At 42.9% G+C, this 25,442-nt stretch overlaps 1 protein-coding gene across 1 annotated transcript in view; it reads left to right on the top strand.

The window, feature by feature from the left end:
• The first annotated feature begins 7,566 nt into the window (after nucleotides 1-7,566).
• Nucleotides 7,567-25,442, top strand: part of LOC308663878 (cholesterol transporter ABCA5-like) — a 90,076-nt gene continuing 72,200 nt past the window's right edge. Inside the window, exons 1-5 of the mRNA XM_081320654.1 lie at nucleotides 7,567-7,774; nucleotides 18,053-18,165; nucleotides 21,982-22,186; nucleotides 23,638-23,799; nucleotides 24,815-24,912. Of these exons, the coding sequence (XP_081176780.1) occupies nucleotides 18,061-18,165; nucleotides 21,982-22,186; nucleotides 23,638-23,799; nucleotides 24,815-24,912 (570 nt within the window). The 5' untranslated portion in view covers nucleotides 7,567-7,774; nucleotides 18,053-18,060. The remainder of the gene's footprint in view (nucleotides 7,775-18,052; nucleotides 18,166-21,981; nucleotides 22,187-23,637; nucleotides 23,800-24,814; nucleotides 24,913-25,442) is intronic.

Here is a 25,442-nt window from a genome sequence, read left to right as displayed (position 1 = left end):
ACAAGGCAAGGAATTAAAACAACAGAACTTTAATAAAAAGTTTCTTTTTCTTCTGTTTGATTGTGCCTGATTCTCAGAGACTGCCTGGACAAAGTCTCTGCAGTTTTCTTGACAAGGTTTTTCAGAAGTGGTTTGCCACTGACTCCTTTCTACAGCAGAGAGAACGTGACTAACCCAAGGTCACCTAGCCTGGTGCCTTAACCACTACATCAAACTGGCTTTCTGCTAACAAATATAACATACTGAAAAAGCCTTGAAGCAAAAGCAATTAGCCAGCACTTCCAATCTTAGATCCGGCACCTTGTAATAGCAATTAGAACAACAACAAAAAAACAAAACCCTGGCAATATTCCAAGAAACATCTATAAACTGATCCATGAATAAAAAATGCACAATCTCCTCTACAGAACAGCCATGTTTTTAAACTAGCATACCAGGAATGGTACAGAAGGGCAGCATAACAAAGATGTGTGAGTCTTGACAGTTCTGTTCTCCCCTTAGCAGCATGTATTACCAGACTGCCTACCCTCAATCTTCCCACCTCCTTCTCCTTTCTCCTCTCAGTTGTCACCACCAATAATAAACACGACATATACCTGTCTTTAAATCTGTTAAATTGAAGGGTTTTTGGTTTTTTATCTGAAAGAGGACAGCATTTTCCATCTTTAAAACTCCTCCTACCTCCCTGGTTAGTGGAACAAAATGAGGTGAATGCATGGAGTATCAATCCCTACTTGCATCCATACTGGGCAGATTCAGTCCTTGGAGTGCAGCCCTCTTATAGAAGCATCATGGTGGCACAGTGGTTAGAATGCAATACTGCAGGCTAATTCTGCTGACTGCCGATTGCCAGCAGTTGGGTAGTTCGATTCTCAACCGCTCAAGGTTGGCTCAGCTTTCCATCCTTCCGAGGTGGGTAAAATGAGGACCCAGATTGTTGGGGGCCACATGCTGACTCTGTAAACAGCTTAGAGAGGGCTGTTAAGCACTGTGAAGCGGTATATAAGTCTAAGTGCTATTGCTATCGCTATCATATATTTTGCCTTAGTGAGGAAAATATCTTTAGCCAGCCTTGTTTTAAAACATTCACCACTTATTTAATTTCCAATTAGATTCTTAGATGTTACAACCAGGGACAAGTTTAATCCAATGGCAGTTATCCTAGGGGACATCATTGCATTCTCAGATTCTCATGTTTTCTTTTACTAAACATGAAACCTTCTTACTAAACAACAGGATTGTTATTTCTAACAATGCACAAGTTTATCCTTTTTTTAAAAAAAAATCTTGGGGAATGTGACATAAGCCTTTTGTTTTTCAGCTAGTAGTTTAAAGCCACTCAGTCCAAAAACTTGGCCTAGCAGATAAACAATGTTCATTCTCATGTTAATCCTCATGCAAGGAACTGTGGTCAGTATGATTACATTATTAGACCAACATATAGAAGGGTTTTACAGTATTAGGTTTATTACAGAAATGCATTCAATATTATCACCACTGGTGGAAAATATGAATGAATGAATGCTTTACTGAGGTCTTATACCACAATACAAATTACAGATAGTCCCTGACTTATTGCTATGCATATGTGTGTGTGTGTGTGTGTATAAAATATGTACGTGTATATGTGTGGATGTGTGTGGATGTGGATGTATATGTGTGTGTGTATTTTAAATAATGCATATAATCAAGTTTCAGAGTCTTAGCTTCTGCTGTAAGGATCAAATAAAACTGTATCTAAACACGGATTGTCCCAATATCCAATTGCTCTCTCCGAACAGCAGTGCAAGTTCTAGGAATGCCAAATTTTAGGAGGCACCATGAAAAGACTTTAGAAATTCATAATAAAAAAGTGAAAAGAAATAATGGCGCACTCTATGTGCTCAGTGGCGTAGCGTGGGTTGTCAGCACCCGGGGCGGGGCAAGGCAACCAGAAGCGGAAATAGAGGGGCGGGCGGGCGGTGACGTCACGGCACTGCTGAAAAGACGCGCCTCACAGCGGCGTAGACTTTCCAAGAAGAGTCGCGCGCATGCGGGATGCTTCCGGGTCCCTCTCGAGGGCGGCTGGGCGGGGCTCCGACCTGCAAGAGCTGCTGCATTCAAGCTCGCACGTGAGCCCCGCTAAATAAAGCCACGCATGCGCACGAAGCTAGGCCGGCCGGCCAGCGGGTCCGTCTTCGCTCGGCCAAACCTGCCAGGGCGCCTGCGGGGCGCTTGCGGTTGGCCTGAGCCTGGGCGGAGAGAGTTGGCCGCTTCTATTTATTTTATTCAGTTTATGTGGCCGCCCATCTCACCTGCCGGACTCATTTCGCTTTGCAAGAAAGAGCAGCTCAAGAGCGGAGCCAAGCCAACTCTGTGCAGCCCTTGGGGCTCCCTGAGCACTGCGTTCAGCAACGAACCCACGTTTCGGACTCTTTCCCGCCCCCTTTGCGGAGCTTTGCATCTAGAACTCCTTCTCGGTCCCTGACGAGCCTTTTTCACTGATTTCTCGCCACAGGTAGTCCGCGCAGAGTCCCGCGGCGCTCTCCAAGCAGGAAGCGCAGGCGTGAGACCGCGTGCACTTGTTCACTTCGGGTTTTGGGTTTGGACCAGATATTTTCCATCGCCGGCTATCACGGAGCCGAACCGGGCGACTTTTAAGGAAGGCTCTTATTCTGGAGCAGTCCGGTGCGTTGAGAAAGAAGGGACCCCAGTTTCTTCCTTCGCGGAACTGGAATCCAAAGTCACCCTGCCGCCGCCCTCCCGCACGCCCGTCCGTCCGTCCACTACCCTTTCTGGCTCGCTCTCCCGGAGCGGATGAAGGAGACACGGGAGGGGGCGGGGGCCGGGAGAGGGGGAGGGCCTCTGCAGCAGGGGGCCTCTCCTGGTTGGGCCCGCGTGCGCCGCCTGTCACTGGGCGGCGTGTATGTCAGCGGCCTGGCCCCGCCCCGCCTCTTCGCAGCCCGCGGCGCGGACAGAAATGACACAGAGCCTCGGTGGCTACCGAGCAGCTCAGTGCGAGCGCGCCCCCCCCAGATGTTGCGCCCGGTGCGGCCGGCCCCCCCTGCACCCCCCACGCTACGCCACTGTATGTGCCAATATTGCCTGGTCATGGATTAATTATAATTTTGCAGAATTGTTTTCATTTGACAGTGTTTGGTTTTATAACAAACATTATTAATTGTCTAAAAAATGAAAATGTCTGAGAAAAGGAAACAATTCAGGGCTGAAAATTGTACGTGTAAAGCTCAAAAACTCAAAAAAAAAGTATGAGATCCCTTTTAGAAGTTCCTGAGAAAACAAAATCAGAAGATGAACCAAACCATAGAGAATGCCAGAATATGACTTGGTGCCACCAACCTGGCTAGATCTGGCTCTGGCCAAGATAGTTTAATTTGTCTGCTCAGCACAAGTGTAACTAACTGTCTGAGCTTATCATAGTTCTTCATTTCATCAATCACATTTAAGAATACGTGTTTTTCATGCTTTGATGGATTAGTGACAAATGTAACAAGATGGATATAGTAAGGCTCACAGGTATGTTATCATTTGTAAAGTAACAATTCTGCAAATTCCTGAGGCTGAAGTGAGATTATTGGCTCTTGCAATAAAGAAGTAAGCTTACCTAAAAGAAGTGCAGGCATCTGACTGGGGAAAGAAAACATTTAGCTCAAAAACAAAAATACTATAAATATGGGGATTATGAAAATGCAAACCTGTCAATCATTTGAGAGCAGTTATGAGCTTTCATAAAGCAAAGTTGCACTGATATACTTCTACTAAATTCTTTCAACTTTTAGCCCATTAATAAATGAAATCTGGACCTTATTAAGAAATCCTTGACACTAACTGAAAAGCGTAAGCAGCACCTCCGTCAAATTATAGAGGTGAAATTGGTGTCAGGCATAGCAACCTTACAAAAAAGAAAAGAAACAGTAGAATTAAATTAATTATGAACAAATTCTGCAAGTATTTTAAAGGCTAACAATTCTTTGAGAAGATGGTAGTGACCATCTAAGGAAAACTGGAACAGTAAGTATTCCTAAAACTAGATAGCAATAGCAATAGCATTTAAGACTTATATACTGCTTCACAGTGCTTTACCGCTCTCCCCCTAAGCAGTTGACAGAGTCAGCATATTGCGCCCAACAATCTGGGCCCCCATTTTACTGACCTCGGAAGGATGGAAGGCTGAATCATCCCTGAGCCAGTGAGACTTTAACTGTCAAACTGCAGTCAGTAGAAGTAGCCTGCAGTACTACATTCCAACCACTCCACCACCTTGAAGATCTAAGACAGAGGTCCCCAACCTTTTGGGCACCAGGGACTGGTTCCGTGGAGAGAGGTTTTTCTGCGGTCCCCGGAGGGTGTGTGGTTTTGTGTGCTGCCTGCATCCCAAGGATGGGCCTTTGCTTGTTTGTGCAGATCAATTACTGGCATGCCACAGCCCGGTACTGGTCCAATAGCATGCTCATTGATATGTTACTAGAGCAATATGATTGATCCAGGCTCTTGGATCAATGCCATTGCTCATGTAAATCCTTCAATTATTAATTTTTGAATAACATCTTTTAACTACTTTTAACTACTAATTGTCAAGCATAGTGCTGTAACATTAATAAGTTTACATTCAAAAGGACCAACTGGTAATTTCCTTGGGTTGATAGAACATTTTGCTGTATTCCCTAACATCAAGGTCAAGGATAAAAGAGAAGAAAGTCCAAATTAGACACAGCATTTTGGAGTGTGTAAGCTGTTGTGTAAGCTGTTGAAATCTTATGGTGGAACATCCAAATGGAGATAATGCTAAATGTGTGGGAAAAGGTACTCATTTTAATCAACAAATTATTAAATTGCTGGAAAAAACCCCCCAATTTCCATTCCTAGTGGGAAGCCAATTAATATGAACAAAATCGATGGCATGAGGATGGCATTGAAAAGAGCTGGCACAAGGAAAAACAAACAGAGCCTCTGGAAGCCTCCCTTCCTCCATTCATGTTATTAAAACAGACAGAACTAATTGATTATGTTGATATATGAGGAGAGAATCCATTTTACTGTCTGGGCTTGAAGGACCAGAAGATTTGCTATTTTCAGACTGCTAATCAGTTGGTGGGATAATCAGCATAAAAGCTCACTGAGAGTAATTTGCTTTCTGTATCTCTGGTAACCATCCTGTGTAGGCATCAAACACTTTCTTCAAATCATTAAGTTTTACAGAGATAATTACTAATTGCTCAGACAAGGCTATTATAGACTCTAAGCAGTTAACAGACAATGTTTAGCCAAAAAAATCTGAAGAGAATTCAGGAAGTATTATTTAACTCATCAGCTAGAATCTCATTGGAGGTATAGAACCAAATATTAGTGTCAAAATTTGCAGTCTACTTGCTACAGGCAATATTTTCTTGGAAGTCATCACTCCACAGGAATATGTCACCCTCACTGTGAAGGGAGTTTGGTGTTTTGATGCAGTTTGAATCTGCTTACAGAATTCCAAGAGATTAAATCTACAGTTGAAATTTTTGAAGTAAGGTTATTAATGTTTGGTTGTTTTGCTGCTTCTGATGGTTTTCAAGTTTCAGGGCTGGTTCTGTGTCTCTGTTTTTTCTTACTTATACTGCAGGAACTTTTAAATAAATCTAATAAAATAAACAAAATATTAAGATGGTGTCAGGACCCACCCCAAACCACGTCTTAGGAGGACAAAATTCTTGGAGTCAAATCTATTCCAAAAAGAATCTTTACTATGACATGCTTGGTTGTAGGAAACGAGACAGGACTTAATATTATTCCACGAAGTAAACCCTTATAAAGAGTTCCCGGTTTAACCCCCCTTAACCCCATTTGGTCAGTCCCCCATCCTTTATCTCGTATCATCCCTCTCGTGGGAAAAAGGAATTTAGGACTCTTCATGTTTATTGCTCTCTTCCGTGACACAAGCCAGATGCTAGCCCCCCCTTTTGTTTCCCCAGTTCAAAAGGCTTCTCCTTTCCTTTGAAATGCCTAATACCGGTTCAATGCACATCTATTCTCTTCTCTTCGGGAGATGGCAGAATCCATGGAATAATGTTTGAAACATTCCATTTATGAATATGATATAAATGGATTCTGATTCCGCTACATCACAAAAAAACAAAAGCATACTTTTTTAAAAAAAATAAGGTAAATATTAATTTAGTTAAGTAAATCTTTTATTTTTATTCATTTTATCAAATTTTAAAACCATCCATCTCCCTCACAGAAGATAAAATATTACAGGTAAAATATTAAAAACATGCATTGTAACAGATAGTCCTCCTCTTACAACCTTTCCTTTGGTGACTGTTCAAAGTTGCAACACTGAAAAAAAGTGACATGACCATTTTTTACACTTATAGACTGTTGCAGCATCCACATGGTCACGTGATCAAAATTAAGTATTTATGTATTTATGAATGCATTTATGATGGTTGCAGTATCCTGGGGTCGTGTGATCACTTTTCCTTACCTTCTGCAAGCAAAGTTAATGGGGAAGCCAGATTCGCTTAATAACCATGTTAACTAACTTAACAACTACAGCAATTCACTTATCAACTGTGGCAAGAAAGGCCGCAATATGGGGCAAAACTCACTTAATAACTGTGTTGCTTAGTAACAAATTTTAGACTCAATTGTGGTAGTAAATCAAGAACTACCTGTAATTTACTACTACCCTTTCCAGGGAAAGAGACCAGGAAGCCATCACTGTAGAAACTTTTGCTTCAAGGTGTTTTTGTCACTTATTATATTGTACTTTATTGGATAGTTATGAAGCAAAGGTGGAAAACCTGTGACCTGTCAGATGTGGCAGAACTGAACATGCTTCCCACTGAACCCAGGACTGCCAGGAATTCAACATGCAGTAATGCATATACTGTAATCTGTTTACAAAGCCTCCATCCTCATTTAGGAATAACCAATCCTCCTTGTGCGCACAGTCAGAAGGGGTCGTGATGTACCCTTTTAAGGCTGCAATTTCTCTTCTCATTCCCTTGGGAGAGCAGGCTCCAGTGAAGATGACGGGACTTTCGGTAGACATAGAGCATCCGCGTCGAGTAATCAAATCCTGTCTTCCGCTGAATCCTCTTCTGCGTACACACGTTCAACTTCCAATGCCTTGTCGCTTGTGAAGGGAGAAACGCTTTCCGGGACACCCTCTTTTTATTAATTTTGAATTTTTCGCGGTGCAGAGCATTCCGGCACGTTGGGCAAGAGTTAGGAAGAAGGGCCGTTAACGAACGTGACTGTTGGATGTCGAGAAACCACCTTGCGAAGAAAGCTCTTCTCTTACGGCACAAGCTAGAATAATGGCACAGTTAGCGTTAGGTGTGCACGCGCCATTCCGTAAATATGTTTACTGCCTTTTAACATTCCTTTTTGCCGGCGTTTAGCTATTTCAGGGTTGGAAGGCGGGGGGGGGAGGGGAGAGAGAGAGAGAGAGAGAGACTGGCTGGCTCAGCTGGCGGAAACTTGCTCCCGCCATTGGCGACGCTCCCTCCTCTGCTCTCCTCCGAAAGCCAAACAAAGCGAGAGGGACGGGAGCGGCGGCTCCCTGGAGGGAGGGGAGTCGTCCCTGCTGCTGCTGCAATCCCGCTGCCAACAGCTGCGCGGAGAGTAACGAAAGCGCCCCTGCGGAGGGAGGGACGTTTAAGGCAGCTCGGCCTTTTTGGTTTCGCGGGCGCCGAAAGGCCCAGGTTGAGGAAGACCGGCCGCGGCTACGCGCCCGCGTTCCTCCTTTAATAATACAGCTCAGCTCTGGCCAGGCGGGCTTGAGGTGAAGGCGGCTGCGTGGTGAAGGCGGGGCGGGGGAGGCTGGGGACTGCAGCTCTTTCTTGCCCCGGGCAGGCGCGCGCTGCAGCGGGGGCTGCGCGAGGCGGCCCCCCGGAGAGCAGAGGCGGGGGGGGGAAAAGAGGGCGGAGAAGGCGAGGCAGGCGTGAGGAGAAAGCTAAAGAGGCGGCTTGGGGAGGGGAGCAGAGGCGGGAGTCAACGGTGCGGTGTAAGGCGGGAGAGATGCGGCACGGCGAGGGGGGAAGGAAGCGGAGGCGGCGGGTAGGCTAGGAATGCGAGGCTTTCCCAACCCCTCTTTGGGCTCGGCTCTCCGGGTTCAGCTTTGGATAGCCGGCTCCTCGGTTGTGGGGAAACGGCGAGGGGGCGGCGGCTTTGCCTCTGGGAGAGAGGAGGAGGAGGACAGCCGGCTTCCTTTGGCCGCAAGTGTTTTAGCCGGCGTGGTCAATTATTGAGGAGCTAATCAGCGAGAGCTGCCGGTATCAGATGTCCCTGCCTGTTGACCCACAACGCAGCGCGTGCTGTGGTATTTATGTGGCCAGCTGTCTTTTGGTCGCGGTGTAGATCTCAGACTCTGCCTTTCTAAGTGGGGCTTCATGGGTGAGATATAGGGTGCTTTTCTCATTCCGTTCTCTTTTCTTGGTTCTCTACTTTACTCCTCTCAGAGCATCATTTAAACGCTGTGTTTTATATGTAAAACTGATATTGCCTTCCTAGCGAGTGTGTGATGTACAGTATATGCTGTAGAGGTGGGGAAGTCAAAAGAGAAAAGCATTATTTAGATCCGAAGAATGAGAAACCTGAATAACAACTATCTGTTAGGGTAGCAATTGTTGATTAGGAGGTGAAATCGGATTTCTGTTGATATGTGCAAAACGAGTTTATGATTTGCTTCCAATAGATTCTGAGGCTATTCTGAACAAATCGCCAGCAATTAAGATAAAATTGCAGCAATTATCAAATATATAATTGCACAGATTATGGACAAGAAAAGGGGCCTGTACTTAATTGTAGTCAGGGAAAGGCCATCTTGTAATTTGATGATCAATTACTATTTATGGTTAATTTTCAGAGTAATTAACTGAAAGATGCAAATATTTGGAAACTCTATGGGAGTTTGTTATGTAATTAAGAAACTGGGAGAAAGACTAGAAGAAAAATTAGCTATCCATCCCTTTTCCCCAATAGAAAATCAGATTTTGAACTATGCTACACTTTCTTGTACCCAAAACACTGCATAGTACTGTACTGGAAGAGCAGAAAACATTGTAAGTTAATATAGTAAAATGTTTGTGAATGTTCACTAAGACATTTAAAGTTCTTAAAAGGAAATTAAAGTACAGATTTATTTTTAACTTAACTGCCTACCCGAAGAAAAGAGATGAAAAGCGTAAAACAGTAAGAAAACTTGATGTGAATGAAGGCCAGCGCAACTAAAAAACTGGCAGTTGTATTATGTATAATAAAAACATTTAGTGACCAAAGTTACAATGGCACTGAAAAGTGACTTATGACCAATTTTTACACTTAAAACTGTTGTAGCATCCTGATGGTCATGTGATCAAAATTTGGACACTAGACAGCTGGCATTTGACAGTTACACTATCCCAGGGTCATGTGATCATCATTTGCAAACTTCACAGCTAGCTTCTGATGAAAAATCAATTGGGGGAAGCCAGATTCACTTAATAACCAAATGATTCACATAACAGTGGCAAAAGCGTTGTAAAATGGGGCACAACTCAACAACTGTCTTGTTTAGCAACAGAGATTATGAACTCCACTGTGGTTGTAAGTCAAGGATTACCTGTAATGCATCCCTCCACATCATTACAGTTATGTGCAATTACAATTCATTTATCTAATGAAGTGTATTCTACTCCATGAAGGCTTATGCCACAAGCAGTAAGATTATCATTGTTATTTGGCACTTCTAGTTTCTAAATTTTTGGAATGTTGTACAGATTTTAAAAGAAGCCAGTGCTAGGTTGTGTAATGCCAAATGGAAACAGAAATGTAGTAGGAAGAGTAAATTTCTTATAAATACATTATATGACTGGATTCACAGTTACTGCCTTTTCATGCAGATTATACTAGCAGTTGGTATCGGGTTAGTATCTGGTTAAATATGATATAAAGAAGGATATTAAGCTACGGTAAGTTGTGTCTCATTAGACCATGATACTGCAAGCTAGATTCTAATAATTGGGTCCTATAATCTTGATGAATTTAGAAACCTGTACCGGCATACCTTTTAGGTGTGATGGTTGCAATGCCATATACGTCCTCAGCATCCTCCCCTCCCAAGGTACATATGGTGCCCATTCTCCTAGTGTTCTTGCAAGGCCCTTAAGACCTGGCTCTGTTACCATGTCTGAGTTAGTATATTTATTGGATCCCCTGTGAAGCTTCTTGATTGTTATGGTACCTTGTCATGTTTTTATCTACTTTACTTGTATAGTCCAATGTTGTAAAGCCACCCAGAAACTTTTGGATTGGGTAATCATAAATCTAAATAATTATTTTTATGTAACCAGGACTAAGCTCTGTTCAATACAGTAAAAACAGATGTGCAATGGATCACTGGTTCTTATAAGCACTTCTGCTCAGAGTTTGAATTGAAAATGACTATTCCTATGAGTTGTGTCATCTTTAAGTAGAACTGGTATGCAGATCTAATTCTTCTCTCTGCTGTCACTGCCTGTTTACCTTTCTCTCTGATGAGGGAGGGAGGGAGGGAGAGAGGATTCTTTTCTATCATAGTACACTACCATATTGTGCCAGTAAATATTTCAGAATTTGATAAGTGTATAAATGCTTTCTGTATAAGCATTTTCTCTGGAATTGGGAGGTGCTATGAGGAAAAAGTGCTTATAATACCACTCTGTTGTATATCATCTCAGTAGTGCAATTAGGGCAGAGCCTTGTATAAATTCAGCTCTCTATAGACTACTCACAGAATTAACGAGGACTTGCCAGCAGATAGTGTTTATTGAAGTAAATATGTTTTACAATCTATGGAGCTCTCTCATAGTGTAATTACCAAAACACATTTCTAAAAACAAGTACTAAATTCAGCTTTCCTCTAAAAACAAATACTAAATTGAACATCAGAACTATTTTGTTTTAATCTATGCCTATTACATGTAGCATTACATAGATATTTTACTTTGACTGGATTATTATAGAAGTATGGCCCTCTTGTCAGCTTGTACCTGCTAATGAAGGCTGGCTGCATTTTTATGCATGCTTAAAAAGAATTTAATCCAGTTGAAATTGTAAGTAATCCTTGTTAGGAGCGGATCACTTACAACAGTTTATTATTTGGACTAAGATGTAAGAGACCTAGATGCAATGCTATAGTGTAAGCATTTCTTAATTCAGTCCTGTTGGTGGACTAATTTTAGATCTACTTCTAAGTTATTGCACAATTTTTCATAAGATTTGTCTTACTGGCCTTTTTTCCAGTCTGTGGGGGAATTTGGAGCTTGATTTTGATTGAGATCTGTGGAAAAATACAGGCATGCTAAACCTGGAACAATTAGTTTGGGTAAATGTTTTTCTTGGGGGGGAAAGCTATTTTATATGGGTGAGATGCTATTTTTTTCTTTTTGCAATCATTATATGTTGTCTCTCTGGTACTCTTTTCAACAAGCATTGCTTTGGAATGATCCTGGAAGAGCAAAAACAATGTCATTCTGCAGAAGCTTAGTGCAGGGGCCCTCCATGAGTCATCATTGTTCCTAGCTTCTTAGGTAAACTTCTATCTAGTTGCTGCTTTCTTAGGAACTGGAACACTAAATGTGGAGAGGAGAGGAGAATCTTCACCAGAGATGTCAATAGCTCTGTGAAGCAGTAGATACGAAATTCACTGTGCGCAAAGGGTTTTCAAGTAACTTGGTGAAATTTCCCTGCGTTTTAAAAATTAATTATATACACAATTTTTGAAAAAAAATCTTTCTACCTTTACCTTCAAATTAAATCCTGTATCCATTACCCTCTCGCAATTTCAGATTTTGTGATTAACTGGTATTTGAAATGTCCTGAAATAGATATTTTTAGTTTTTTTATTTTTAAAACATACAGTAATGAAGTAAAAAAAATATTTTTGAATACATTGAGTTTAGTAGATATTTCAGTCAGGCACAACAGTACAACACTATCATGCCAAGCTTCAGTGTTCAATTACATGTCTCGTAACATTCAGTTTATTTCTAGCAGGCTTCATACAGTATTTTACCTCATGTTTAGTGCCATTGTTGTCCGTCTTTATTTAATAAAGATATATGATTGAGTGCTTTTATTTCAGTATAGTACAGCTTTAAAAAGCTGTAATCATTTCTATCTCAAAAAGAGATACCCTTCAAAAATATTTGTATTATTTTGTACAGTACTAAGAAAAGAGCCATTATCCCTTAGTATTTTCAGTAGAAAATCCTTTAACCTTGTCAAAATAAATTATTTGGTAGTAGATTCTAACAGAGAAAGAAGGCTTGCTAGATTAGATTATATGTTTTTTGCAATGTAACCCTCTTCAATAATCTTAAAATTTGAGAATAGATGTAGATCTGCATGAATGTCTATGAATCTATGGTTGTACATAATGAAAATGAATATCATCAGTATAAAGCTGACAAATAGTTTCAGACCTGCAAAGGATCATTCCCAGCAGGTTCATATAGTATAGATATTACATAATATAGAATTTGGTAGATGATGGGCAGTACAGTAATTTAAGAGATAAGAGCTGAACTATATAAACCAGTTCATTCATGCACTCCAAAATGACACCATGGTAAGTCACATTAGAATACACACAGATCCAGGAATATCAGTGGGGACTCATTCCCTACCACCACCCACCCCGTTTTCCTGGAGATTATCCTACAAGGTGACCAAAGTTCTCTCTTTGTCAAATCTGGTTCTAAAATTCAGTCTGAAAATACTGTAGAAATGTTTGAATCTGTAAAAAATAAGGTTTTTTAAAGTGTGTTATTCCTTTAAACTGTAAATGTTCATTCAGGTGGTAAATTCTGACTCTTCCACTCAATGTTTCAAAAAAGTAGTCTTATCAAGGACTTGGAAATATGAACATAATTTGAGCAGCATGAGTTGCGGAATAATAATGCAGTAAAATGTATTTAATTTGTAAACCCTATTTTTATTTTTATTATATAATAGAAGTATTCTGATTTCAACATTTTGCATTTGAATAATTACCCTTTATGGTTAATGTTGCAATGCTACCAGTTGAAACTGGCTAGTGCACACACCCAAATCAATTGCATAATAGCAAAAAGGGAAAAAAAGTACCAGATTTTATTTTAATCTATGCTATTGCAAAAAACAAGTATGAAATTGTGGTCAATAAAATGCAAATGCATACTAATAATAGTTTAAGAGCAAAATAGAAAAATTTTGCCATGAGGAACTTCAGGAAATTGTTCAGAACCACAATGAGTTATGTAATTTGGATATTTTAAAAGAGTTAATTGGTCATATTAATCATAGTTTAGGATTTGGACAAATTCAATTTTAATAATAGAATCTGAAAACAAATAGCATGTGTGCATATCCCAGTACATGTTAAACTTCTACTTTATTGTATTTGCAATTAAGAAGAAGATACAGGTAGTGTTTGACTTACAGTCACAAGTGGGATTGGAAAGTGATCTGGTTGTTAAATAAGTCATGCCTGATTTTACGTCCTTTTTTGCCACAGCTGTAAGGTGAATAACTTCAGTCATTAAGCAAATCTGCCTTTTTCCATTCTCTCTGCTATTCAGAAGGCCCCCCCACCCCACCCAGTAGGTCACAGATGGCGATCACATGACCCTAGGATGCAGCAACTGTTGCAATATCAATGCCAGTTTGCCTAGCATCTGAATTTTGATCATGTGACTCTGGGGACACTGCATTACTTACCGTATATACTTGAGTATAAGCCGAATTTTTCAGCCCACTTTTTGGGCTGAAAAATTCCACTTCGGCTTATACTCCAGTCAACAAAAAAAACTTACCGAGGACTTGTGCGCGGCCGAGGCTTTGGTGCTTCCGGGATCGCCCGCACCTCTCCCAAGCCACCGCCGTCCGAGACCTGCCGAAGTTTGGGGAGGTTTGGGGAGGTGCGCGCGCACCTCCCCAAACTCTGCGCCTTGCCTGCCTGCTTCTTTCCGCAGCGGAAAGAAGCAGGCAGGCAGGGCGCGGAGGAACGGAGACTTGCCGACGTTTGGGGAGGTTTGGGCGCCTCCCCAAACCTCGGCAGGTCTCCGTTCCTCCGCGCAGACCTGCCGACGTTTGGGGAGGTTTGGGCGCCTCCCCAAACCTCCCCAAACCTCGGCAGGTCTCCGTTCCTCCTGCCGACCTTTGGGGAGGTTTGGGCGCCTCCCCAAACCTCCCCAAACCTCGGCAGGTCTCCGTTCCTCCTGCCGACCTTTGGGGAGGTTTGGGCGCCTCCCCAAACCTCCCCAGGTCTCCGTTCCTCCTGCCGACCTTTGGGGAGGTTTGGGCGCCTCCCCAAACCTCCCCAGGTCTCCGTTCCTCCTGCCGACCTTTGGGGAGGTTTGGGCGCCTCCCCAAACCTCGGCAGGTCTCCGTTCCTCCTGCCGACCTTTGGGGAGGTTTGGGCGCCTCCCCAAACCTCGGCAGGTCTCCGTTCCTCCTGCCGACCTTTGGGGAGGTTTGGGCGCCTCCCCAAACCTCCCCAAACCTCGGCAGGTCTCCGTTCCTCCTGCCGACCTTTGGGGAGGTTTGGGCGCCTCCCCAAACCTCGGCAGGTCTCCGTTCCTCCGCGCAGACCTGCCGACCTTTGGGGAGGTTTGGGCGCCTCCCCAAACGTCCCCAAACCTCGGCAGGTCTCCGTTCCTGTTTGGGGAGGTTTGGGCGCCTCCCCAAACCTCCCCAAACCTCGGCAGGTCTCCGTTCCTCCGCGCAGACCTGCCGACGTTTGGGGAGGTTTGGGCGCCTCCCCAAACCTCCCCAAACCTCGGCAGGTCTCCGTTCCTGTTTGGGGAGGTTTGGGCGCCTCCCCAAACCTCCCCAAACCTCGGCAGGTCTCCGTTCCTCCGCGCAGACCTGCCGACCTTTGGGGAGGTTTGGGCGCCTCCCCAAACGTCCCCAAACCTCGGCAGGTCTCCGTTCCTGTTTGGGGAGGTTTGGGCGCCTCCCCAAACCTCCCCAAACCTCGGCAGGTCTCCGTTCCTCCGCGCAGACCTGCCGACCTTTGGGGAGGTTTGGGCGCCTCCCCAAACGTCCCCAAACCTCGGCAGGTCTCCGTTCCTGTTTGGGGAGGTTTGGGCGCCTCCCCAAACCTCGGCAGGTCTCCGTTCCTCCGCGCAGACCTGCCGACCTTTGGGGAGGTTTGGGCGCCTCCCCAAACGTCCCCAAACCTCGGCAGGTCTCCGTTCCTGTTTGGGGAGGTTTGGGCGCCTCCCCAAACCTCGGCAGGTCTCCGTTCCTCCGCGCAGACCTGCCGACCTTTGGGGAGGTTTGGGCGCCTCCCCAAACGTCCCCAAACCTCGGCAGGTCTCCGTTCCTGTTTGGGGAGGTTTGGGCGCCTCCCCAAACCTCCCCAAACCTCGGCAGGTCTCCGTTCCTCCGCGCAGACCTGCCGACGTTTGGGGAGGTTTGGGCGCCTCCCCAAACCTCCCCAAACCTCGGCAGGTCTCCGTTCCTCCGCGCAGACCTGCCGACGTTTGGGGAGGTTTGGGCGCCTCCCCAAACCTCCCCAAACCTCGGCAGGTCTCCGTTCCTGTTTGGGGAGGTTTGGGCGCCTCCCCAAACCTCCCCAAACCTCGGCAGGTCTCCGTTCCTCCGCGCAGACCTGCCGACCTTTGGGGAGGTTTGGGCGCCTCCCCAAACCTCCCCAAACCTCGGCAGGTCTCCGTTCTTCCTGCCGACCTTTGGGGAGGTTTGGGCGCCTCCCCAAACCTCCCCAAACGTCGGCAGGTCTGCGCGGAGGAACGGAGACCTGCCGAGGTTTGGGGAGGTTTGGGGAGGCGCCCAAACCTCCCCAAACAGGAACGGAGACCTGCCGAGGTTTGGGGACGTTTGGGGAGGCGCCCAAACCTCCCCAAAGGTCGGCAGGTCTGCGCGGAGGAACGGAGACCTGCCGAGGTTTGGGGAGGTTTGGGGAGGCGCCCAAACCTCCCCAAACAGGAACGGAGACCTGCCGAGGTTTGGGGACGTTTGGGGAGGCGCCCAAACCTCCCCAAAAGTCGGCAGGTCTGCGCGGAGGAACAGAGACCTGCCGAGGTTTGGGGAGGCGCCCAAACCTCCCCAAACAGGAACGGAGACCTGCCGAGGTTTGGGGAGGTTTGGGGAGGCGCCCAAACCTCCCCAAAGGTCGGCAGGTCTGTGCGGAGGAACGGAGACCTGCCGAGGTTTGGGGAGGCGCCCAAACCTCCCCAAACAGGAACGGAGACCTGCCGAGGTTTGGGGACGTTTGGGGAGGCGCCCAAACCTCCCCAAAGGTCGGCAGGTCTGCGCGGAGGAACGGAGACCTGCCGAGGTTTGGGGAGGTTTGGGGAGGCGCCCAAACCTCCCCAAACAGGAACGGAGACCTGCCGAGGTTTGGGGACGTTTGGGGAGGCGCCCAAACCTCCCCAAAGGTCGGCAGGTCTGCGCGGAGGAACGGAGACCTGCCGAGGTTTGGGGACGTTTGGGGAGGCGCCCAAACCTCCCCAAACAGGAACGGAGACCTGCCGAGGTTTGGGGACGTTTGGGGAGGCGCCCAAACCTCCCCAAAGGTCGGCAGGTCTGCGCGGAGGAACGGAGACCTGCCGAGGTTTGGGGAGGTTTGGGGAGGCGCCCAAACCTCCCCAAACAGGAACGGAGACCTGCCGAGGTTTGGGGAGGTTTGGGGAGGCGCCCAAACCTCCCCAAACGTCGGCAGGTCTGCGCGGAGGAACGGAGACCTGCCGAGGTTTGGGGAGGTTTGGGGAGGCGCCCAAACCTCCCCAAACAGGAACGGAGACCTGCCGAGGTTTGGGGACGTTTGGGGAGGCGCCCAAACCTCCCCAAAGGTCGGCAGGTCTGCGCGGAGGAACGGAGACCTGCCGAGGTTTGGGGAGGCGCCCAAACCTCCCCAAAGGTCGGCAGGAGGAACGGAGACCTGCCGAGGTTTGGGGAGGTTTGGGGAGGCGCCCAAACCTCCCCAAAGGTCGGCAGGAGGAACGGAGACCTGCCGAGGTTTGGGGAGGCGCCCAAACCTCCCCAAAGGTCGGCAGGAGGAACGGAGACCTGCCGAGGTTTGGGGAGGCGCCCAAACCTCCCCAAAGGTCGACAGGAGGAACGGAGACCTGCCGAGGTTTGGGGAGGTTTGGGGAGGCGCCCAAACCTCCCCAAAGGTCGGCAGGAGGAACGGAGACCTGCCGAGGTTTGGGGAGGCGCCCAAACCTCCCCAAAGGTCGGCAGGTCTGCGCGGAGGAACGGAGACCTGCAGAGGTTTGGGGAGGCGCCCAAACCTCCCCAAAGGTCGGCAGGAGGAACGGAGACCTGCCGAGGTTTGGGGAGGCGCCCAAACCTCCCCAAAGGTCGGCAGGAGGAACGGAGACCTGCCGAGGTTTGGGGAGGTTTGGGGAGGCGCCCAAACCTCCCCAAAGGTCGGCAGGAGGAACGGAGACCTGCCGAGGTTTGGGGAGGTTTGGGGAGGCGCCCAAACCTCCCCAAAGGTCGGCAGGAGGAACGGAGACCTGCCGACGTTTGGGGAGGTTTGGGGAGGCGCCCAAACCTCCCCAAAGGTCGGCAGGAGGAACGGAGACCTGCCGACGAGCCGCGGCCACACAGGGTATTCCTGTGTATTCAGGCTTGCAAAATGGCGGATCGAGCCTCTGCTGGTGGCAGAGGCTTGCAGAACGGCGGATCGGCTTATACTCGAGTCAATAACTTTTTCCAGTTTTTGGGGGTGAAATTGGGGGTCTCGGCTTATACTCGAGTCGGCTTATACTCAAGTATATACGGTAAGTGTAAGTGCAAGGATCAGTCATAAGTCATTTTTTTCAGCGCTATTGTAACTGAAATGAATGGTCATAAGTCAAGGATTGCTTGTAATGTATTTAGAGCAGCAATACATCTGCAGGTCAGATTTCCTAAAATTTATCTGAGTAGCATCACTTAAAGAGAATTGGTGAATGTTATATATAATTTCACAGAAATGTATCCATTTAACATACTGATCAGTAATATAAGTGTAGTGAATGATACTATGGTTAAAACGATTTAAAGGGATGTACATTTAAAAGATGCATGTAATTGTTTGCTTTTTCAGATGCAAAAATGTCTACAGATGCTTCAAGACAAAAAGGAGTGTGGCGACAGACAAGAGCTCTGGTTTATAAGAATTGCTTGGTTAAATGGAGAACCAAGAAGAGTAGTGTTCAGGTCAGTTGATCTGCAGTTTTCTAAGGTTTGAAGAAGTTAAGAGATTAATCTTTTGGATGTTTTTAAATAATTGTTAATGGTTTTAGATATTTATTTTAGTTTTAATTACGCTGTCCAGAATCACTTGTTTGTGAGATGGGGCAGTGATAAAAAAAATTAGCTAAATAAATAAATCATTTTGTTCATTGATTTGAGCTCTGTTTTAAATTGTTACATCAGAATTATTCTTAGGCTTCTGCGTCATTAAATGATTTTATTAAGGATAATGCTTTAGTTTGGCAATTTCAATATTTGTACAAGTAGTCTTCAACTTATGACCACAGTTGGGACAGTTGTGGTCATTAAGTGATCATGCAGCTCATTAAGTGATCACATGAGGATGCCTTGGGTGGGAGAGGCTCTGGGAGTCCCTGCGCCACTGGGTCATGGAAACCTCCCATGGACCGGGAGATCTCAGCTGGCTGCAAGCTCACCAGTACGTGAGAAGCTGAAGGAGGTTGAGTCCTTTCCCTACACCACCATGGCTGGGAGGCCGTCCCTCTCCCCCTGCGCCCCAATACATGGGCCAATTTACTTTTGCCTTTTTCTGCAGCTGCTGAAAAAGCCTTTGTAGCTTTCAGAACCCGCCACCTTTGCTAGCATCCTGTCCATTTTGAATACCTTTAAATTAAAAATGAGGACATTCTGTAGGAATAATGATTCAAAGGTACACAATAAACAGATCTCTTGTTTTTTTTTTGCAAATTTCCTCAGATACGTCAGATCCAATGGAAACTAGATATTATATGACTTATTCCACTGAATGGATTAACATGATAATTTACCAAGCCTTTGAATAATTTTGAGAAATTTAAATAAAGGCCATTGAACTAATCAGTAAGATTCAAAATATCCTCAACATATAAAAAAGGCTTAAGTTATCTTCAACTCCAGATATTTTTATACTCTATATGCTTTAACTGTGCAATAAAACAAGTCAGTGTTTCCGGTATCAATTAAAATATGTCTTGTAAGTTTCCCAGAATGGCCTCTAGGTGGGATGGGCAGCATATAAATTTAATAAATAATGAGGGGAAATTAAAAAAAATCTTTCCTGAGATATTTTAATTGGAGGACAAATACCGTAATTCCATTTGTAATCACAATAGATGGATTTTAACCCAAGAAATTATAATGGGGGGAATCTACATCTGAAAAAACGTATTAAAACTTCAATCTGTACCACATGAAAGGCTTTTTCTACATTCAGTGAAGCAACTACTGAACAATCTAGTTTCTATGATTTTACTTTTAAAACATTAATCAGCAGTCTAGTATTATCTAAACCTTACTCTTTAATAAAAGGCTTAGCCTTTTATAAAGCCAAATTGCGCAGGATGAATTATTGTAAGTAATATATTAAGTTTCTCAATGCCACAACTGCAGACAAGATTTAAAGAAATCATGGATTGGCTTATACCTTTCTACAGGATCTTTTCTTCAATATTACACTTACATGAGCCTCACAAAAAGAAAAGGACTGCATTCAAACACCATTCAAAAATATTTTTATATATCCACCAGCAATATGAGAATAAAAATCTTAATATATACTGTATGTTATAGGATTCTACTGGATTAATCATGTGGACCAAGCTCTTTCTCTCTTTTCATTTCTCTTAAAATAAAAAAATAAATACAGATTAAGATGCTGATACTGGAGTATTTATTTATTTTATTTATTTAATTGAATTTTTATACCGCCCTTCTCCCGAAGGACTCAGGGCGGTGAACAGGGCATATAAATAGAAGTACAAAAGTTAAAAAGGATTAAATTGTTGCCCAAATTAAAACAATCAAAATATAAAAAACATTAAAACCCTAACATTTCCCCCATCAGGCCAGGCCAGCTTGTTCGAATAAATGGGTCTTTAACCCGCGCCGGAAGGAGCGAAGATCCGGTGCCATCCGGAGCTCAACCGGCAGTTGATTCCATAAAGCCGGGGCGCCCACAGAGAAGGCCCTCCCCTTGGGGGCCACCAGCCGGCATTCTCTGAGTATAAAGAATATAATTTTGATTTATTAGATTAAGCATATCCATTTTTGTTGGGCACAAAGTATGGATTATAACTCCAGTCTTATTGATATTTAAAATGAAAATTAAGCCCCTATTTCAGCAATAGTGCACTTAGATAGAATAGAATAGAGTTGGAAGGCACCTTGGAGGCCTTCTAGTCCAGCCCCCCACTCAAGCAGGAGAACCTAGACCATCTCAAGACAAGTGACTGTCTAGCCTCTTTTTAAAAATCTCCAGTGATGGAGCACCCATGATTTCTGAAGGCAAGCTGTTCCATTGGTTAATTGTCCTCACTGTCAGGAAGTTTCTCCTTAATTCCAAGTTACTTCTCTCTCTGGTCAGTTTCCAACCATTGTTTCTTGTCCTGCCCTCTGGTACTTTGGTGAATAATGTGACCCCCTCTTCTTTGCGGCAGCCCCTCAAATACTGGAATACTGCTATCATGTCTCCTCTATTTCTTCTTTTCTTTAGACTAGTCAAAGCCAAGTCCTGCAGCAGTTCTTTGTATCTTTTAGTCTCCAGATACTGGGAGAGTTGTTCAGTTCCTTCTGTCAAGTATGCAACTGTGACTGTCTATGGAGATTCTCAGTCATCCAGGTCATGGTTGTCCCAAAGGTGCTTTTTCAAGAGGCAACCTGACTTTCTTGTTTTTCTTTGAAGATGTTTTTCTTGTCATCCAAGCAGCTTCTTCAGCTTTGACTGAATGGTGGGGAATGAAAGGTCACCTGAGTGGTGCAAATGTGTGTGGAGTCTTCTTGGAACTGTTGAAGAAAGGACTGTGTTGTAGACTGGAGATAGATGATGTTGTATCTCCCCCTCTATTGAGAGAGGGGTGTTCAGTTTTTACACAGGTGGCCTCTTTGACCCCTCTTACAAACCAGCAGTCCTCTCTGTCCAAAATGTGGACTTTGCTGCCTTCAAAAGAGTGCCCTTTGTCTTTTAAATGCAGATGGTCTGCTGAATCTTGTCCTGATGGATTTGTTCACCTATCTTGTGCCTTGTGTTTATGAAATGGTTGTTTTGTTTCCCCAATGTACAGATCTTCACATGCCTCACTACATTGTACTGCATATATCATGTTGCTGTAATTATAATTGTGAGTGAATAATGCAGGCTGAACCATTACGATCATATTAGTTTTAGCCCTATGACCACATTGAAATAACTATATAGTATGTGTGAAGTTTTGAGATGTGATTTTTCTTGTGTAATTATCCAGACCGTGTAAAATGATCTGTTCTATCAAATGTAGTTCATATTTGCCAGGGAAAATATGAATGCTAAGATTATAAGAGCGTTAAAATGTAGTTTGTACATCTTTTCAATATTAGATAACTTCACATGTTCTATTTTAATTTTACAAGTACACTAATTTAGCAAACTTTGCCTGCTCCATTGGCCATCAACATTTGTTGTTGCCAGAGTGTAGATGTTATTTCTGAGCCCCTGTACTAGTGCCCAGTAAGTGCTAGTTAAATCAAATCTTAGCCTGCAAGAGAGTGGAAATTAACCCTGCCCCATCTTCAACTCTAGATTTTGAAATAGTCTAGATTTATGTTATTCAGAGAAAGCTTCTCATCATGTTGAGAATAGTAGGCAGTATTTGTGAATGCTATACAAATATAAAGATATGTAATGTTTAAATAGTGAAATAATGGTAAACAGATTTTTAAGAAGACTGTTTCAGTGAGTATTGTATACAGCTGCAAGTGGTTGTTTCTGAGTGTTACTCATTTAACATGTTGATTTTATTTGTGCAGGAAATACTGCTTCCACTTTTCTTTTTATTCTGGCTAATATTACTGAGCATGATGTATCCAAATAAGAAATACGATGAGGTGCCTGACTCTGATCTTTATTCTGTGGATCACTCTAGTATTTCTGGGTTTGTTGTGGGCTACACACCAGTGAACAATGTGACGAGAAAAATCATGCACAAAATGTCTGCAGAATATTTTACAGAAGGTATTATAAGCAAACTCTTCTGTTCTCCCATATGTTTATATTTTTTCTTGTATTTGCTAGGAAGATACAGTTAGAAAAATAGATTAAACATGTTATTTCCATATAATAGCAAGCACATTGTTATTTCATGTTAAATATTTATAAATATTCTTTTACATTAACACACATTTGTTTATTTTTTTTTCCTTCTAAAGCTTATTCTAGCAATATGCTTCTTACTTGTGTCCCAAATCAATCAATCAATCAATCAATCATATACTCTTTGGGAGTCATTGAGGTTCTTCTGATTGCAGTGGGATACAAATGTGATAAACAGATACATAAAATAAATAATAAAAGCCCTATTCTAACCTATCTGCTAATAGAAAGGTGGCTCAGAGGCCGCAGATCCAAATTTCACTTAGAGTCCAGCAAGTTCCATGTGAACAAAACAAATCGATTAATGCCACCTAACAGAAAAGACCAGAACCGCTGAATATGTATCCAATAGAGCTAAATCTCATCCTACTTGGCACTGGCAAGGAGAATGATTCTTGTAGCTCTGTTCCTCATGAGTGAAAGAATCTTGCCACCATGCAGTCTGTGTTGAAAACCCATACTTTTTAGTACAGGTAGTCCTCGACATATGACCATGGTTGAGCCCAAAATTTCTGTTGCTAAGCAAAACAGTTGCTAAGTGAATTTTGCCCCATGTTACAACTTTTCTTGCCACAGTGAATCACTGCAGTTGTCAGGTTGTTAAGTGAAACTGGTTTCCCCACTGACTTTGCTTGTCAGAAGGTTGCAAAAGGTGATCACATGACCTTAGGACACTGCAACTGTCATAAATATGAGTCAGTTGCTAAGTGTTTAAATTTTGATCATGTGACCATGGAGATGCTGCAATGGTTGTAAGTGTGAAAAATGGCCATAGGTCACTTTTTTTCAGTGCCGTTGTAACTTTAAGCAGTGTCTAAAGCAGCGGCTCCCGACCTTTTCTGTATTCCGCACCCCTAGAACGCTTCTGATATATTCTTGCACCCCTTACAAAAGTTTGAAATAATGGCAACGAATTATGTATATACACTATAATTTTGAAAACCCAAGTTTTTGCACCCCGTGGAATATCGTCTTGCACCCGCGTCGAGAACCTGTGGTCTAAATGAACTGTTACAAGTCAAGGACTACCTGCACACAGAACTCTGTTGTGTAGATTTAAACTGATCCTCTCAAAATAACTTACGTATTTTGCAAATATACATTACTCTATTCATTTAAAAGATCCCACACTTTTAACAGAGACTTAAAAATTTAAGTTGACATCAGTAGCTTCAGATATACTTTAGGCTGAATGTTATATGTAAACAAAAATATATGATTAATAAATGAGACAGTTACAGATAGAATTGTACTTATATTAGTACAAATAATCAGAGATGAAAATAATTAGAAGAAATACTTTTCTTTTATAGGAATCACTACTGAAGAATTTCTAACTGAGCAAGAAATGCAAGAGGCTGCCTTTCATAGTCCCCAAAACTTTGTGGGTGTAATTTTTAAGGATTCTATGTCCTATCAACTCAGATTTCCTCCTACAAAGGTTCCTGTTTCTGCTATTCACGTGGAATCAAGAGGTATTATATATAGATATATATATATACAAACTGAGGCTTGCTGCAAAATATTTGATTTTCCTCAGACATAGGAGTGATCTTTTGTAACATTTTGTTCATAATTTATTACTCAATTGACAAAATTACTTCTAGATACTTATGAAGTTCCATATGTATTTTAAAAACATTCTAGCTACCGGTATTCTGTTTCCATAAAGGCATGCAGTCATTCAAATATACTATAAACGGAGATGTTGTAATTATACCTGCTGGACATTTAATTTGAAGTCAGTTCGATCTACCAAATGGCTTAATTAGATGTGTCTGAATTTTTTCTTAGAATTGCTGAATTGAAATGATGATCCGAAACTGACTGAATGTTGGAATTAGATCCATAAACCCTTAATATATGTGTTTTTAGTTTTAATTATATAAACAATCTAAATATCTAAATTTAAGCTTTTGCCACTGATTAGAAATGATGCCGCTTGGGGGGTGTATGAAAGCCCTAATAAGCAGGCATATACATAGAATGAAGGCTACTGCTAAGCTTGTAAGCCGCCCTGAGTCTTCGGAGAAGGGCGGGATATAAATGGAATAAAAAAAAAAAGAATGCTTTTAGATGATATAAACGTTTCAAATTATATCCATGCTTTCTTTACATGTATATCTTTTTATTTTTCGCTAACAAAGATATCTGTAGAATTCTTTGAATTACAGCTTCAACTATGTGAATAATTGTAAATTTTAAACAAGAATATATGCTGCTAATATTTTTGTCTTTTAATTTCATTATGGGTTTTTTTCTGAGCACCTATTTGGAAGAAGGCTATGTTAAATATTAGTTTCTCCATATATTTTATATGAAATCTTATATTTTAGTATAAAATAATAGATGAGTTTATTCATGCCAATAAGATAATTACTTAGTTGAGGATAAAGTAATTCTTTCCGTCTATATGGCAGAAACATTATATGAGCCTATTTTTGATGTTTTGGAATAGATAGTAAAAATATTTTTAATTTTTTTTTACAGCCAGTTGTCCAAGTCCTTCCAAGATATGCGAAGCTGAAACGTACTGGCGGTATGGATTTATAGCTCTCCAGATCTGCATTGATGCAGCTATTATTCAGGTAAATATAAATGATTAGCATACAACTCTCAATATTGCTTTGTATTAGTCAAAATACAATATATTTATTTATTTATTTCTTATATAGGAAAATGCTTTATCCAATTGAGCAGTTAGGCTATGCAGTGATCTGAATTTGAAAAAAATACAGTAGATAATTTGGAACACAGAGTACTTCTTGACTGGTCCTTAATACGATATTTGATTGAAGAAATAGTCAAATGTGTCTATCAAGTCTCCATATTATGGTTTTCTCTTCAAATCTACACAGTGCACTACCTAGTGAGTGGCTGTAATAGTCACCAAAATGTTTGATGGAATTTCAAATTAATGTTTGTAACTAATAGCTGAATATGAAATTATTTTGCTTAAGATGCCACATGCATATAAACAAAGTGTATTTTGGATTTATATTTTCACCAAATACACCCATCTCCATCTTCATCTATATCTCTCTACATCTATATATCTATATCTGTATATCTATATCTTTGTGTTTCCTCATCTTGACCGGTTAATTCATTATGTAGT

Source organism: Vipera berus (genome assembly GCF_964194415.1).
Source record: "Vipera berus genome assembly, chromosome: 2".
Taxonomy (NCBI): Eukaryota; Metazoa; Chordata; class Lepidosauria; order Squamata; family Viperidae; genus Vipera; species Vipera berus.
Note: the sequence above shows the minus strand (reverse complement) of the source record. Positions and strands in the feature narration are given on the sequence as shown.